General features: G+C 36.7%; 1 protein-coding gene across 3 annotated transcripts; it reads left to right on the plus strand.

Annotated features, from left to right (window-relative positions):
* Nucleotides 1–1,859: 1,859 nt before the first annotated feature.
* On the plus strand, nucleotides 1,860–14,154 carry LOC137581200 (uncharacterized). 3 transcript variants are annotated; one of them, XM_068295383.1, is made up of 20 exons: nucleotides 1,860–2,446; nucleotides 2,700–2,746; nucleotides 3,230–3,367; nucleotides 3,432–3,613; nucleotides 3,682–3,858; nucleotides 4,438–4,581; nucleotides 4,875–4,940; nucleotides 5,481–5,827; nucleotides 5,897–6,206; nucleotides 6,279–7,821; nucleotides 7,891–8,153; nucleotides 8,347–8,450; nucleotides 8,744–10,170; nucleotides 10,232–10,427; nucleotides 10,773–10,907; nucleotides 11,572–11,984; nucleotides 12,045–12,250; nucleotides 12,313–12,476; nucleotides 12,590–12,731; nucleotides 13,092–14,154. In XM_068295383.1, the coding sequence occupies exons 1-20, from the start codon at nucleotides 2,428–2,430 to the stop codon at nucleotides 13,141–13,143; spliced, it is 6,075 nt and encodes a 2,024-aa protein (XP_068151484.1). In that variant the 5' UTR covers nucleotides 1,860–2,427; the 3' UTR covers nucleotides 13,144–14,154. The 3 variants fall into 3 exon arrangements, with proteins under 3 accessions (XP_068151484.1, XP_068151483.1, XP_068151485.1); XM_068295382.1 differs by having other exon boundaries at nucleotides 8,347–8,504; nucleotides 13,092–14,153; XM_068295384.1 differs by lacking the exon at nucleotides 4,438–4,581 and having other exon boundaries at nucleotides 13,092–14,153.
* Nucleotides 14,155–17,258: the final 3,104 nt, after the last annotated feature.

Genomic DNA, 17,258 nt, shown 5'->3' on the forward strand with positions numbered 1-17,258 from the left:
TATATACTTTGGTTTTCCGGCTCGAGGTCGATGAACAAAACAAAATGGTTTTTGTTTGGATTTTACGATAAATTTTAACCTACAAGGGTTTTTTTTCGAATAATATAAAACTATTTACAATTTCAATTACAATGATAATTACAAATTTTTTAATTTAGAAATAATATCATCTACATATGTATATAGCTTAAAGATTTTGCTACTATTTTTCCAAAACAATGAATAATTCAATAGCCAGCAGTTCATTAGGAAACGTGAAGATTATCTTTGAATCTGTTTGTACTTACGATTAAGATGAATTAAGTACATGATAACTGTGACTTAACTCTACATTCAGTAGCCTAGGATTCAAACGTCTGGATTGTACTGGGCAACTTAGACAACTCATTTACCGAATACTGCTACAATTCTATATACTTTTCAAATTTCGGCTAGCAATTCCAACATTTTCTAAATCGCTTGTGTATCTCTCTCAGTCTGTTAAGGCCGTTTTCTTTACCACAGCTTTTATATATACATATGTGTGTATATACATACATATCCTTCACATATAATTTCATGGCTGTCTGCTAAAAGAAAATACGCTTAAATTAATGACAGCATCGAATTTATTCACGATTGTTTCATGTTTAGCTCAACATATTAAAGATTAATGGAAAAATATTCGAAAGCTGAAATGTTCTCGCGTGTCAAAGAAAATTGGCTATTACTTTTGATTTCATCGACTAAAGCCTAAGCATTTCGAAATCGAAATAGACTTAAATCTCTTAAATTGAAACCTTGGTTGGTTGATCCTAGAAGATAAACGCCTTTTGCAGTTTTGACTGATGTTAAGCACTGGAGTTTTAATTACAGGTTGGCAAATGAAGTTTGTTTTTTATTCATCATCCAAAAAGTCCTTTATGAAAAAGGAATACATTTCTGTCCGTCCTTAATAAAGACTTCCTTCTTCAGTCCTGCAGGGCTGCCTAATTTGTTACTTAATTTGTAGTTTCTGAGATGAAATGGTGGAGAAATTCAATAAGAGAATTACCGAAAAAATTTATTAGATGTTTATATCCTAAGATATTTTCAGCAAATTAACTAACTACACACACACACACACACAAAATGCTTCCCCCCGCGTTCGTCTTTGAAAAAGAAAAAACAAAACGCAATTAAATGCTTCTGTAAGGACATAAAAGCTTCATCTCATTTTAGGCACATTTAAAGCTCAACGCCAACAGCATCTTTTCGGTTTTTGTTTTTGGGGTAGCCTTAAAGCCACCAGTAGCTAACTTCAGAATGCTCAAGGAGGGCCAAGTCAACTTGTTCGTGTTGACGCCTTGCATACTGGGTTAGAAAGAGAGACCGAGACAGAGAGAGAATGAGGGAGAGACGGCAGGGTAAGTGAAATTTAGCTGCTAGCTGGGCAAGCAAATACGTGAGGCCTACAGCCATGTCGTGGCTGAATGTCTAAAGTGTTGCTGCTTCTGTCTCTGCCGCTGTTGTTGATATTTGTGATGCTCCCTCAGTTGACGTTAACGCTGTCGCTGCCGCTGACGGTGACTGCGCTGTTGGCGCTGGTCATGCGCATACGCACGCACATTTTGTTGCCTACTTCCAGGCGCTAGCTTTACTAAAATTATTGTTGCGCTTTTGCAAGTCTTTCCTCTTTGTTCCTCTCCTCTCTCACGCATTTGGTGGACCAGAAAACATCTGTTTTATGTTTGCTTCTCGCTCTCATTCTCTCAAAGAGTGACACTGTATCTCCAAATCTCTCTCTCTCTCTCGCTCTCTCACTTTCTCTCTCCCTGTGACAGCGGCTGCTGTGCGTCTGCAATTTTCGCCAACTGTGTGTTTCATCAGTTCCAGCCTCAAAGCCATAGAGCAAGGAGTAGCAGCAGCCGAAGCTTGATAAATAGAGCAAAAATACAATTTTCTTCGAAATTCCTTCACATTCGCACACACACACACGCACACACACAATTAGTCGCGCCAACAAACACACACAAAAAAACAAAAGAAAATATACAAATTCAATTTAAAAACTTTCAAAAAGTATTAAAGTGAAAGAAAAATCTGCGAATCTTCTACACAGCGTGTGAAAAGTTCTTCTTTTTTTGGGAATATCGATTGCTGCTGACTGCCTTGCATAAGTCCAAACACACACGCACTCACACACACACACACACACACGCACACACATTTAAAGAGTGAGAGATGAGATTAGTATAGACAAAAAACTTTGACAAAAATACATCATTTGCCCATAGAAGAAAAAAAAAAACACAACGAGTTATTTAAATTAAGACAAGAAATATGTTAAACTAAAACTAAAACTTAGTCTTCAACTATTGCGCGTGTGTGTGTGGTGATTTTCTTTTAGTTTTTCCTTTTTAATTTTTCTTCAGTTCATGTGTGTGTGTGTGTGTTTTGCTTGAGAAAATGGATATTACTGGCACTGGTAAGAAGACAAACAAAATACGAGAGAAAAAAATGGTGAAAGCATCCTCATCCTTGAGTGGGGCTCCTCCTCTGGGGAACCTTCGCTTGTCACTTTTTTTTTTTTTTTCCCAGTTTGGAAACTGCTCCTGTCGGCTCGACATGACAGTTCAAAGACAATGACAATTGTTGTTACATACCAATGAAAAAACAACAACAACAGCAAAACCAGAAAAAAAACAAATACAACAAACAAAAATCCATTTCATTTGCAGGTTTACATCATGCTGTGTCATTGGGCAACATCGAGGTCTCCACGAAGGTTGGTAAACAGGACATGCCCTAACGTACACCACCTCCACCTCCTCCTCCTTCTCCTCCTTCTCCTTACTCTTCCTTTATCCCTCAGTGAATTGAAGGAGGAGGAATTGATGGAGAGGTGATTGGAAAGGAAATTAATAAGCACAAAGCCAAAGGAGTGCTTACACTTGAGTAGTTTCTCATAATAAACTTTAACTAGGTTAACTTGCAAGTCATTTGATTCCCCTTCCTGCTGATGCCTCTGCAAAGTTGTAGATATTATTGCAAAGAGAATAATTCAATTGTTTCAACTATATACTGTAATCGATAGTTGGTGATACAATATCAAGAAAATGAGTTATATACATAGATAAGATTGCTAAGAAAAGTATTTTCTATGAAAGGACCCTAGCCTAACACTTTACAAAATAGAAGTTAACCCAAAGATTGAGTGAAACATTTAGTCTTAATCTACTCTAAATGAATTTTATAAAAAATTATCTAGGCGACTTATTCCAGTCACATGGATCGTAGTTATGATTCTGAAGATGAGCATACAAGTCGTCGAAGACTACGTCATACACTATCCACCGAGCTACAGCCTCGCACGTCCGTCTACTCACGTGGCGATATAAGGGAACAGGTGAGTTACAAATGATTCCAAGAAAAATCCTTTTTCTCATATAAGCATATATGTATCTTTATAGTACTGCCTTACTGATCGTCAGTTGCACAGCATTGAACAACGTCCTCGCCGTGAACGCTTTTTTGGCTGCCTATCGAGACGTGGCCAGACACAAGCTTCAAGTTTTTTGGGTGGCTGTGTGGGTCGTAGGGTCCCATCCGATGAGAACTTGGCTGCCTATGCGCCATTTGAGAAATATCCACGGTGAGAAGGCTTAAAACTTAACAAATATAATCCAAAATACAGATTACTTTCATTCATACTTTCATTAGATATCAAAACAGTTATACAGACACTCACGAATTGGAAAGTTCCTATTTTCGCCGTCAGCCAGCTTCAATATTAAGTACTGGCAAATCTAGTGAACCTGATTTGGGAGGACGTTATACCTGGCAGGCGGCTAATAATAATACTACTACTACGACTAGCGACTATCAAGTGGACCACAGGTAAGTGTTATCCTACACTGAGAGACACTAAGCGAAACACGCAATCTCTAAATGAAAACAAAATGAAATTAAAATGCTATGCCAACTATCGCTAGATCATGCTTTAAACTTACTATTTGAAAGAACTATCGCACTATTCTGTAGATCTGCTAAACTATCTGCTATACATACATAAACAAACAAAACCCAATTAGATATTATGCCTTGCTATGCTGCCAAAACAAACAAAAAATATCCCAAAAAGACTTTCTTCTATCATCTTCATCATTTGGGCTTTTAGCTTTGCTATTGACACGCTATCTTCTCTTTTGCATCCAACCAAAGAAAAACTTTATCCCATATTTATCAAAGAAATGTATAAAATTCAAAAACAAAAATCTATTTCTCGTATTCCTTTCCCTTATATTCACCACCTACACCACCTTCTCTCCTACCAACAACAAAATAAAATCTAATGATTATTAAAAATAATGACTCTAAACAAATTATATAAATCGTATGCAAAAATTTTGAACAAAAAAACCCAAAAATAACAAATTGTAAAACAAAACAAAAAACCTGTAAAAAATATGCGTAAAGGGCAACTTGTTGTACAGCACCACTTGAATCCTTTTACCAGGATATATTGCTACGGAATTATTATGTCGAGCTATGCGCTCCAACTTCAAATCCTACACCACAACCAACATCACACACCAATCAAATCGCTAATATAAATGTTTGGTATGTAAAGTGATATATGAACAAAAAATCTAAATCTAAAAACCAAAAAAAAAAAACAAAAATTAAATTAAACTAAATTTAAAAGATTAAAAAAAGAAAATCAAGTGCGTTTTGTAAATGTTATGTGTCTGCACGTGACTGATGATAAAAATAATGGACAAAAATTAAATGCCATAGTTGTTTGTTTAATTATTATTTTTATTTATTTATCGTTATTATTATTTGTAACATAATTTCTTACAAATCGCATTTACTACTGGCCTAATCGATTGTTCAACAATTTATTTTCACAGCTCGTATCACTGCCCCACATATGCCACAATGCCGACGACGCAACAGCAACAACAGCAACAGGCGAGGTAAGGATCCATAAATAACAATAAATTAGTAATTAATTAGTATGGGGTTACCATTACCATTACATATAATTCAATCAATTGAAAATCCTAAGCAAATGTAGAATAGATTTCCTTAATAATTCGGTTGATTCTTGCAATCCTTAATGCGAAAATCACCTACATTTTCGTGTTCTATATCAAATTCATTCAGAATTATAAATAACTATAATACATGGAAGAAAGAACTACTGCATCCTAATAATTTTGACTAATTTTGAATTTTTGAACTGCTTCACCTTTAATCAATATATCTTTCAAAATGGAACATTTTCTCTTATTTTGTTTTTTTTTGGCTCAAATTGATGTGAGAAACAGTTTTTAATATCTATAAAGCCTTTAAATAGACTTCCTAAGTCTTGTGGCACCTTCGTAAATGTTAGATTATTTCATTCATCGAAGTATTTCATCCAAACCATCCTTAAGCATTTCAATCTTTTAAAAATTCAAATTTTTAGTCCATTCTTTGCTGTAAAATTTTGAATTGTTTGTTTTTCAAATTAGAACCAAACATGTGAGCTTCGCCCGTTCGCACACTTTGACGAGTTTTGATAATGTGAATGCTGGATTTCGTTCCTCTGGTCGCATCAAGTCGGCTCGCAGTCAGGAGCGTTTAATTGGCGGAAAAAAGCCCATTATAGCCACCGGGTCTATGTACGAAACACTTCAGCCAACGGGCTTGCAACAACCAAACCAACAACTGCAACAACAACAACAACAGCAGCAGGCACAGCAACTAAACGCATCGTCCACCGGGACCGCTACCACCGCTTGGTTGCAGCCCTCCGTTCAATTGCAGGCATGTCAACATCATCATGCACCCATTCACCTGCATCATCAGCAGTTGCCAGGTAAGTGAATAGAGTTACCAAAATATTGTGGTCTTCCACTCACTCGCTCTCTGTGTTCCATGCATGTAGATAACATGGTGGGTTTGATTATACCACAAGCATTGCCTGTGGCTTTACCACCACCAAGTCCGGAGGTTCTTATTGTGGAGAAAAAGTTTCGCAATGCCATGAAAACTCAGGCCACTCAAACAATGCAAGTGGCCAGACAACATGGGTACAATACACAGATATTGGCGGTCAGTCCACGTCCACCGCATCGCATTAAGGTGGTCTCGCAAGGAGCCCAAACGAATGGTCTACAGAATGGCAAAAAGCTAACCAAAAGTCTATCAGAAATACCGAATGGCAAAGAGACTCAACAGCACCACTATCAGCCGGGGTAAGAGCCACTTTCCTGACCCTAAATCTCACAATCTTTCTATGAAGCTTTTATTACTTATTTCTCTTCTAGTTCCATTTACCCCCATGAGATGATTTATCGTACTCAATCGCAAGATGTTACACCATTGCAGACAATTTCGGATGCCCAGAATAATATTATGTACTACAAGCCACCGCCTCCATTGCTTGATCCTCACACTTATGGTCTTGGCATGGAGCATTTAAATCGCAATCGTTCCTCAATGGATCAATCGGCAGAGTATGTGAATGTCAATGCAGCCGCCTTGGCTCTAAATGAAAGTTTTGATTATGAGAGCAATAGTTTACCACGACGTAATTGCACTTCACATGCCCGGACCGAAACCGATTACTATTCAAATAGTTTGCCACGTCATTCAGAAGCTTTGCATTCCCATGATATCTGCAAGCATATAACGGAATGCGCTGAGCTCATAACGGATAGTGTGCCATTAGATTTCACTAGACCACATTTATTGCCGCCACCGAGTGAATATTGCAAAAATGACGAGGAGGATGAGTTTCAAGAGGAATACTACGATGACGATGAGGAAGATTATGCGGCAAAGGCACCTGAAACTACTGAAAGTTATAGTTCAGAGGTATGTTTGGAGCAGGCGCAAAGACGCATGTCTATGGTACCTCAGATGATAGATTCACCGTTTCGTCGCGATGATATAAGACGTCAGTCGATGCCTGTTTATGGGCAGACCGAGAAACTAATTGATGGTTTTGGGCCACGTACCTCTTTTCGACGTAAGGATAAGGTCAGTTGTTTTCCTGAAACCTCTAACGCCGTGGCTGCTGAGACCGCCAGATTGTCACCCAGAGATGAGGAAGAGATTTTTATTGATTTCAAGCCACATGTGTCACCAAAACCAAGTCCCAAGATACAAATAAAGCATCGTAAGCAGCATAAGGCTGAGATCGCCATGCGTAAGATGCAGCAACAGAGAATGGCTCAGGCGGCGGCTTTAACTTTGCCAAAACTTAAGCCACAGCCAGTTGAAATTGAGGTTAGAAAAGTTGAGCATAGGGCAAGCGAAAATCATCAAGAATACGACGAAGAAGAGGATGACGAGGACGAAGAAGATGAAGACGAAGAACAGGAAGAGGAAGACGAAGAACGCCAACAGCAAAATGAAATAGACAATGAGGAAGAACCTCTATATGAAAATATAACTCCAGTGGCACCAATAACAAATTTGGTAGACAAACGCTCACAATTTCGCAAACGTTCCGTTAGCCTAGATGATGCGGACCATCCATCAGTCAATATCATGGCTCTGCCGCCCATAATAGGCGGTAGTCCTAGCCGCGATGAACACGAGCAACAGGACTTGCTTATGCTAGCCAATGTATCAACTTATCCATCCTCAGATTCACTGGCCAATGACAATACACGCGATCATTCCGATGGCATATGGAATGAATCGCAGGTTACTGTCTTGACGGCTACCGAACAACGAGATATATCTGATGGTTCATACAGCTCCAATCTGCTATTGACACCATCGACCAAACGTAAGAATTTACTTTTGCAACACCAGCAAAGAAGTTCTGTAGATACAGATGCTTTGGACTTTGAGGAACAGGTACAACTTAAATTATCCCTAACAACTAGTAAAAGGTTTTTAATTTTTGTCTCACTTTCTTTTTCATAGAGTCCCACTTATGGTCTACAAACACTGCCCAAAATGATCAAGAGCCCAACACCGAGCATCACAGCAACTAGTACCACCGTGAGAACGGCAGCATCCACTCAGTCTTTGGCACCACTGCCAGCTATAGCCGTAACGCCATCATCACTGGACATACCCTCTCATCAGCAGCAGCAGCAGTTAACTTCTCCTTTGCCAAAACGTAGTATGATGATCCCACGCGGATCAGTGCCCGATGCACGGCAATTGATGTATATGAAGCAACGGTGAATTTATTAGACAATAAGTCTTTCCCCTAATCCCAACTTTAAAGGCCATTCTAAAGCTGTGAATTTGACCCTTAAAGTATGCAATATGTTTCTTTATTGCATGCTTTGAGGGGCAACCATCACAGTCCCAAATCCGCGTTTGCCCAACTGAATGGTACAAATATATAGTTCTTTTGTTTTTGTTTTGCAGTCAAACAGATACCATGGATTATGCACGTAGTGCTGATATATCGGAATGTAGCACGAATACAGATGAGTATGCCACATGCACGGATACATCGAAACGTACTCCAGGTATTAAGACACCGCCAACAACGACAAGTTCATCGTCAACGACACAAGTGCCAGGTTTGGGAGATATTTCTGTCTCTCTCTGTATGTGTGTGTGTGTGTGTGCATATTTTTGTATGTGTCTGTATCTGTGTGTGTCTGTGTGCTTGATCGTAGAGCCCTCTCATCAATATATAGATTATTGTTTTTACTAATTGCTTGCCCGCCCTGCTTTAGCTGTGTAATTTCTACTGCCTACCCAAAAAGATATGCCGGAACTAACTTACTAAAGTCTTTACAATTCTTGTTCTTTTCAGTGTCCACTCACAGCTCACAATTGGAAAAAACACACGGCGGTAGCTCATTTGAAAGTGCTAGTTCCTTATATTCTATGCGTGAGGATTTACTGCAACACGATGAGAAAGAAAAGGAGAAAGAAAAACGATCCCAGCGCATAAAATCTCCATTGGGCTCTTTGAATGAATTGTCAAAAAGATCACCATCGCACTCTGTGAGCAGTACGACAACATCTTCTGTATCTATGGCCAAGGAAAGTCCTCCACAAACTGTAGCTAGCACTTCTACGAGTCAAATGAAAATGACTACAGCCAAGGGGAGGGGTGGCGATAATTTGCCCAAACCAAAGCCGGATTCAATTTCCGAAGATGAACGTAGTGAAGTGCGCTACTCATCCTCGGGCTACTATGAAAGTCCCCACGACGATGACGACGATGAGGATAAGGAAGTTGTGGTCACCAAAATGCGACGTCAACGTCAAGAAGATGAACGAAAACGACGTAAAACCAGCATGAAATTGGATATCGAAAAGGAGAATATGCGTGCTCTAACCAGCCCCATTAAAAAGTCTACAGTCAGTCAGGGTATTGCAACGAAAACTCAATCACCTGAACAGCAACAACAATCCATCGAGGCAACTGTTGGTGGTGGTAGTCCCAGTAGTAAAATGAAACGTTTCCGTCCCAAAATACGACGACAATTGCGTAAGACATCACGGGAAGATGTTCTTTCGAATGCAGCGGCTGTAAGAAGAACTCGCGGCACCACAACAACGGCAGGTTCAGGTACACCACCCATTATCTATGGTCTAAGTAGTGCCACTAGTGGTAGTGGTGATACCGAACTACTTTTAGATGGTAGCATGACGTCAACTACAACTATAACGGCAGTTGCGTCTACCACTAATGCCATTGCAACAACAACTACGACTACAACTACTACTTCGGCTTCATCGATAAGTACAGTAACACAACAGGAGCCCCTTAGGAAACCCCATAGCTGTGCCACACCCACAGCTTTACTCTCGCCCAAGATGCCCCACTCGGCTGCTAGTTGCACCCAATCGAAATCTACTTCGGAAACATGTCAACTAAAGGCCAAATCCATAGAGTCGCTGCGATCTGTTTCACCCGGTTCAGATTCAGTTTTCTATAGTGAAGCCGATGGCAATGCAGCTGGTGGCGATCAAGGACATTGTCTGCATTGCGGCAAAGAGATGGAACAGGGGAAACCTCCAGTCACCGGGGATTCAGTTGAATCTATACCCTATATTGAGCAAGAAGCAGATATTGTAAAACCTCCATCAGATTTCGCAGACTCTCCGGTGATAACGAAAACCACCCAGCGACTGTATAAGAAAATGGATAAGCGTTTTCGATCCGAGGAGCGTTATCACGGCGAAAGGGGTAGACACTACAAGACCAGGCAAGAAAACATACGAGCCAAGGTAAATGCATAAAAATAAACAATTTTTCTGAAATTCTTATTAATTTTGTATACTCTTCTAGAGTGAAGAACGCGGTCGCATTCCTAGTTTACCCAACACGCCCGTTTTACGCCCTGCCGGCTCGAGTCCTTGTGTTCTGCCCGATATCAATACAGAACAAAGTCAACATATAATCTATAAGGGTCACTATGATGCTGGCCGCTATACACGTCTAACGGATGATGACTTGTGGACGCAGTTGGATCATCAATGTTTTGGTAAGTCTCCAAATGATCCAACGAAGAAAAATTGCATCTAATAGCAGTAATAATTTTAAAGGAGAGAGTAGAAGACTAGAACTGCCAGGAATTACATTTTCATATCTCTGCAGGAACTTTTAGTTTTTATATCTTTATCTTTTATCTTTCTTGCATCGCTCTATGTTGATTCAGTCAGTTCTATTGAACTCAAGATTTCGACTTACGAATGTCTTTCTGCCCACTAATTTCACTTCCTTCCATCGGAGAGGATCATTATTTGACCATTCATCTTAGAACAGAATATGCCAATCCTTTAATTCCCTCAGATTTACTAACAAAGTTTTTCTTGTTTCCATCGTGTAGATCGATCCCGTGAACGACGCGCTTCCACAGAATCGGAGAAAGGTTTCCATGCCAAATATCAAGTGATACTTCATCGTCTTGTACAGCGTCGCTGCACTTTGGAAATGTATCACCGTCAGAAGCATAACAATTTTCGTGAGTATTATAGAAAAGACACCCTGTATTCAAATCTAAATATAAAACGCACGTTGCTTACACTACTGAGAGCAAAGAATATTAAATAGAAAAAGAGTGAACACACGTTGGCAGATTGAGAGCTTTTCAGATAATATTTTATTTTTCACGACCGGCGCCCAAAACTTGGCATAGATACTACATACTACAACATTAGAATTGCGTTAGTGTTTTTTCAACTATTTTTTTTTTTTTTTTTTGCTTCGTCGCGTTCTTATCGAAAAATACTTAGTTGCGGTGCGTGCTTTGTTGTGAAAAGACCGCGCTACTTAGACTACAAGGAAATCTATTTACACAAATCTTTAGGGCAAATGATTGGTGGGTAAACAAAACAACAAGAGAGAAAGAAAAGCAGTTGGGCTATTATTTTTTTGTTCTTAACAGAATTAATAGCTTCGAATGCCACACCGGATTCGGTACGTCGTAAATTGGAAGAGGTTTTAAAACTAATGCTTTTAGTATGGGCACGTGAGAGTTTTGTTATTTCGACCCTCAGCAATGGCAAAAATGGTACGCACACAATGTTCCGGAAATAAAATCACACAAATCATCTAATTATACCTATGTATATACAATAGCTATATATTTAATCTATATTTCGTTCTCTTTCCGTCTCAACGTTTAGGTGTGGATAAAACTGTTGTGGTGAAAAGTGATTCCGGTGAATTTGGTTTTCGTATACATGGTTCCAAGCCAGTGGTCGTTGCAGCCATTGAGCCTGAAACTCCGGCAGAAAGTTCTGGCCTGGAAGTGGGTGATATTATTATATCGGTGAATGGAGTTCAAGTATTGGATAAACATCACACAGAAGTGGTTAAAATAGCCCACGATGGTTGTGAGAAACTGGAATTACAGGTGGCTCGTACAATTGGAGTTTTGATGCATGAACAATTGGAACCACCAAGTCAACCAATTTTCAGTGGTTACCTGTGGCGTCAGAGTGGACAAGCCAAGGGGGCACCCAATTCAAAGAAATGGGTGAGGCGTTGGTTCTCACTGAGGCCAGACAATTGTCTGTATTACTACAAAACGGAAGAGGTAAGTAAATTAAAATTTTAGTCTACTTAAATTCACTTTAAGTTTATTTATATTTTTTAGGATTCCCAACCAGTTGGAGCCATGATTATGGCCAAACATACTGTAGACTTATGTCCCATTGATATTGGCAAACCATTTGCCTTCAAAGTCGATGCTGGCGAAGGTATACCCATGTATGTGGCCGCCGATTCCGATGAAATGGCTCAAAGATGGTTAAATCTATTGCGTCAGGCGGCTTCACAGGATAATCAATGGTTGGATAAAAGGTGGGCGAAAGCACATAATTAACAATTAAAAACCAACAACTTACATAATTTTCTCCTTACAGTGCGCGTTCACTTTATCAGAGTCCATCGAGCATAGTTCGGCCCGATTGCTTTGGATATTTACTCAAATTGGGCTCAAGGTGGTGCGGTTGGTCGAAACGCTATTGTGTACTTAAGGATGCCTGCCTCTATTTTTATCAAGATGCTAATAGCAAAAGTGCATTCGGTGAGTCACTCACCTCACCTTACCACACCTCACCTCACTACTCGCTTAGATAGACAACAACAACCGACGCAAAACATGCTAATTAATTAATTTTCCACTTTTTTACGCTCTAGGCATGGCCTGTCTACATGGCTATAAAGTGGCCTCAATGTCCACAAATGCATCAGGCAAAAAGAACTCTTTTGAGATAATACCACCAGAAACGAAATTACGTCATTATTATTTCTGTACCGAAAGTGAAATGGATAAAAAACGGTGAGTAGAATTTCAATTACTTTTCGTAATGAAAATTACAATCAAAGTATATAAGTTAATATTCAATAGCTTTAGTAATGAAAGTCTTAAAAAGCCGTTAATATGGTAGTTGTTAGAAATTAGGTACATCTATTATGTAGAGTAGACTTTAAAAACTTAATTACTTTCAGTAATTATAGTTACTTTCAATGAAGTGCAATAAATATAAAGATTTCAAAGTCAAAAGTATATTTAAGTCCAAAGTTTTGGCCACTATAATATAGAATTGTGTTTACACGAAAAAAAATCTAAATACTAACTACTTTAAAGTAATTATTTGCATAGAGAATTTGTGTAAACATTTTGATTATCCCTTTCCAGATGGATATCTGCCTTGGAGTATTCAATAGATCGATGGATTAAATCTGGATAACTAAGGTTAAAAACACGCTCCAGATCGGCTTTGGGTAGCCGACGAAAGCGTCGCAGTTTTAGCTATTTCATGGATTGAAATTCAAATTGTTATTTGACATTTGGTTTTTGGACACTAGTACGGGTACTACCAACAAAGCAGAATAAAACCATAGAATTTAAGTTTAGAAGCAACACAGAAAAAAAAAAACCAATGAACTAGATTTTAGAATAGAACCAATAGTCCAATAATACAAAAGAAGAGGCGATTTTTGATTAGCCATTAAGAAAAGACAAGGAATTTAGCCAGTCTGTCAAATCGGGATTACAACTATTTTGAACAGGAACAAATATATATGTAATATGTATATGATTGAATACAATATAGACGATTTTTTGGTGTGTATTCTTGTTATATATTAATTATATACATACTTATGTTTCGTGAGGTTGTCATGTTATACACACACCCACACCAACACACTAACACACACACACACACATGCGTACATAATATTATATTCAGCAAAATACAAAAATGTGTCTATATATATATATATATATAGTAAATAAATTTACAAAATTCAACAAAAAATTGAAATGAAAATTGCATTAGGTATTCAAAAAGGCTTAAAAGCATTACAACAACAATTTTTTAGATAAATGTCTAGAATGTGAGAATGTATTTACAGCAAAATTAGAAATAATCAACAACAACAAAAATAAACGAACAAAATTCCATGACCAAAGAAAATTCAAAATTATCCAGCAAAACAGCAATACGAATAGGAAAACTATATACAAAACTACATATAGATATGTGTACATAAAGAATTGGATAATAAAACTAATTTGAAACATTTTTTAGCATACAATTTAAATTTTAATACTTGGCCAAATAGTCACAGTTAATTGTGTAAAATTTGTATTGGTATAAATTTTGAAAACTCGTTTTTAAAATTAAATTCTTGTCAGCCAGAAATTCATAGTTTTTGAGCTGTGTTTAAAATAGTTTTGAGATTTATAGCTTCAATGAAAAAATTAATCATTTTAATATAAACATAAATAGTTTGAATTCTTTTTTTAATAATGAACAAATGTCCTTTTTTAATAGAACGTTTTTTAAGATGTTTTTTCAATTTAAAACAAAACAAAAAAAATGAAAAATTCATTGAAAGTTTAAAAGTATTTTTATCAAAAACAAAAAAGGGCATTTGAGTTGTAAATTTAATTATTTTGAGAAATAAAAATAAATACCGTTTAGGCAAAAATTAATTTTTTCATAAAAAATGATTAGAACTTCCTTTAAAAACGATATTTCCTGAAGAGTTCTCAAGTTTTAGTCATAAAAGTGAAGTTGGTTTTTATGATTTTCAATTTTATTTGTTTTCATTAATGCTTTATTAGTTAAAGGTAATTATTTTCAAATTTCAAGTCTTTAACTACTAATTGTTTATATCAAGTAAATATACTTCAATCATGTAATCTCAAGACACAAGATAAAGAATTTCCTTTCTAATTTGTTTAAAAAACTTTCAAGTTTTCTAGAATTTTCACAATTAACTGTAAATAGACTTAACACAAGGAACGATTAATCTGTAAATTTGCCAAAAATCTCAATATCCGATTTGTTAAAAATTTGTTAATCAGGAAGTACTAACATTCATACACATATACATACATACATATATACAGCTTATGAAATAATTTTTAAGCGTCAACGGTTTTCGTCCTTATTGGAAACAAGGAAAAATTCTTAGTTAGACACAATTATTAAAACAGATTTTATAGTAAACACAGAAAAACCAAAACACTCGCATCCACTTTGCAATTAGTTAGCCGATTACTTTTGTTGGTAAATGGTTTTACCATAATCGAATACAAGACATGCCATTGAAATTTATGTAGAACAAAGAACAGACACACACACACACACACAAAGAATTGTTGTTGCATTCAATAGTTAATGTGTATAACTTAAAACTTATGTAAACAATAATTAAAGTATAATTACAATTATAATTACTTCAAAATCCAGTAGTTACTTTGTCATAACAAAAGGAAAAAAAAACAAAGGTAAAAGATTAAATCTTGAAAAAAAAAAAAAATAACACTGATTTCGATTGTTTTATTCGATCAGTAATTATGAGTGAGGCAAAATAATTTTTTAGCTTGATTTTATTTGATATATAATATTTTAAATAGAAATTTCCAATTTATGTTGTACATGAAAAAACAAAAGAGAAAAAAATTGAGAAAGAAAAAAAAACACTAAATAAGAGCTTTAATTATATTTAAAAAATAATACAAATGAAAAATAAATGATTATACCAAAAACAAAGCAATGTCAAATATTTTTTCTACCATTTGATCTGAAAAATAATGATCCTGCATGGGCTTAGAGACGTTAGCCTGGTTTAAAGCAAACTACGCACTAAAAATCCATGTACACAAGAGCATCCTAAGACTGAAAGTCATTAATTAGGCCCCCAAAGGAGGAAGAGAATTTCATCTTCTACCTGCGCCCACACGAACAAACCGACGAACCTAAAGAATGAGCAACAACGACGACAACAACAACAACGATGAAGTGAATTCAAATGCGATCAATGAACCTTGGTCTTGGAACCTGTCAAGTTGTAGAGTTGGCCACATGTTTTACACAGTTTTCAAGTAATTTATTTTCAACCAAAAAGAAAATTGTTCAAAAAACCTCTGCAAAATATGCACTTAGCCAGCAGCAGCAGCACCAGCAGTAGGAGAAATAGAGGTATAAAAGAATCAGTATCAGAGGAAGAGCCAACAACGACTAGCATAACAATTCGCTCACCCTATGAGACCTGCTACCGTTTCCATTCCATACACACACACACAGTCACAGTCACTCGCACACAAAACAATTTAGTTCCACTGTGCGGCAACTGCTACCAATGCTACTACCTTAATTATCTATTTCTCAGTCTCTCTTTCTGTTGTCTTGAATTTCTTCTTGGGTTTTTCTTTCTCTTTGTGATCACCAAGATGATAATGATGATGATCGTGCGATGATGATCATTTTGTCTAACAACCAAAAAGCCAGAGTTAGCTCAGCATCAAGCGTTAAGAGGCTCTCACTGGTTTTCTTTTTGTTTTGTTTTTTCTTTTACCGCATTCCTGATGTGTTGAAAAGGTTGCCAGATTGTTTCAAAGCACCATGCTGTGCTCTACCAATTAGCAAATTGATAGATATACGTATGTATGTATGTAGGTAGAAATGTACCTAATAATTAAGAGTATTGTCTATTGATTAATGAATGAAGGTAAGAAGTTAGTTGAGAAAATTTAACTCACTTGAAGTTTAAATATGTATTGCTTAGTATCAGATGATGGGCTTGAAATATTTAAGTTGCCATCGTCACCAATATGGTTGAATTTATGCCTTGATGTCATAACATTTAAGTCCATTAATAGGCAATAAAAGACTTGTTATTAGTAGTTTCAGTTTCGAGTGTTTTAAGATTCAAATGCAATCTTCACTTATATACCATACCCAATGTGCTCGGTTTTCAGCCTACAACTCTTCATAATAAGACCTTATATTATATATCACTATTCATTTCAGGTTTAGATATTGTTAGAATCGGATCATTTAGAAGTTTACTTTACGGTCTAACAATCTGAAATATGCAAAACAACGCTAAGACGTTTTGAAATCGGTAAACTGCATCTAGTATACGACCTGTGAGACTCGGTTTTACGCCTATAAATAATAATCAAGATACATGAAGTTTCACACACGATTGGTAATACGTTTTTTATTGTACTTTTTTGAATTAATAACTCCACCAAAATAGGATATAAGAAATACTTATAATGCTCCCATCGAGACCCAGATATGACCCAAAAAATACTAATACTGTCTAAAATTATGTAGATACATATACGATATGTGGGACTCTGTCGTAACCACAAATAAACTAAATAAATAACAAAATACGATAAATGATAAATGCTTACCCTATACATACATAAATTAATGGTCGGATTATGAAGATTTGATCGGAAAATCAAGATTGTAATAATTTACAATTGAGTCATTTTGTTGGTATGAGTATTTATCGATATAGAATGAACAATTTGACGACTAACTAAAGGGGG

This window comes from Drosophila tropicalis, unplaced genomic scaffold, assembly GCF_018151085.1.
Source record: "Drosophila tropicalis isolate 14030-0801.00 unplaced genomic scaffold, ASM1815108v1 contig_845, whole genome shotgun sequence".
NCBI lineage: Eukaryota > Metazoa > Arthropoda > Insecta > Diptera > Drosophilidae > Drosophila > Drosophila tropicalis.

Coding starts and splice junctions, on each gene's coding strand:
- LOC137581200 (XM_068295382.1), top strand. Junction 3,859..4,437: donor GACTATCAAGTGGACCACAG/GTAAGTGTTATC, acceptor ATATGCGTAAAG/GGCAACTTGTTGTACAGCAC. Junction 6,207..6,278: donor CAGCACCACTATCAGCCGGG/GTAAGAGCCACT, acceptor TTTCTCTTCTAG/TTCCATTTACCCCCATGAGA.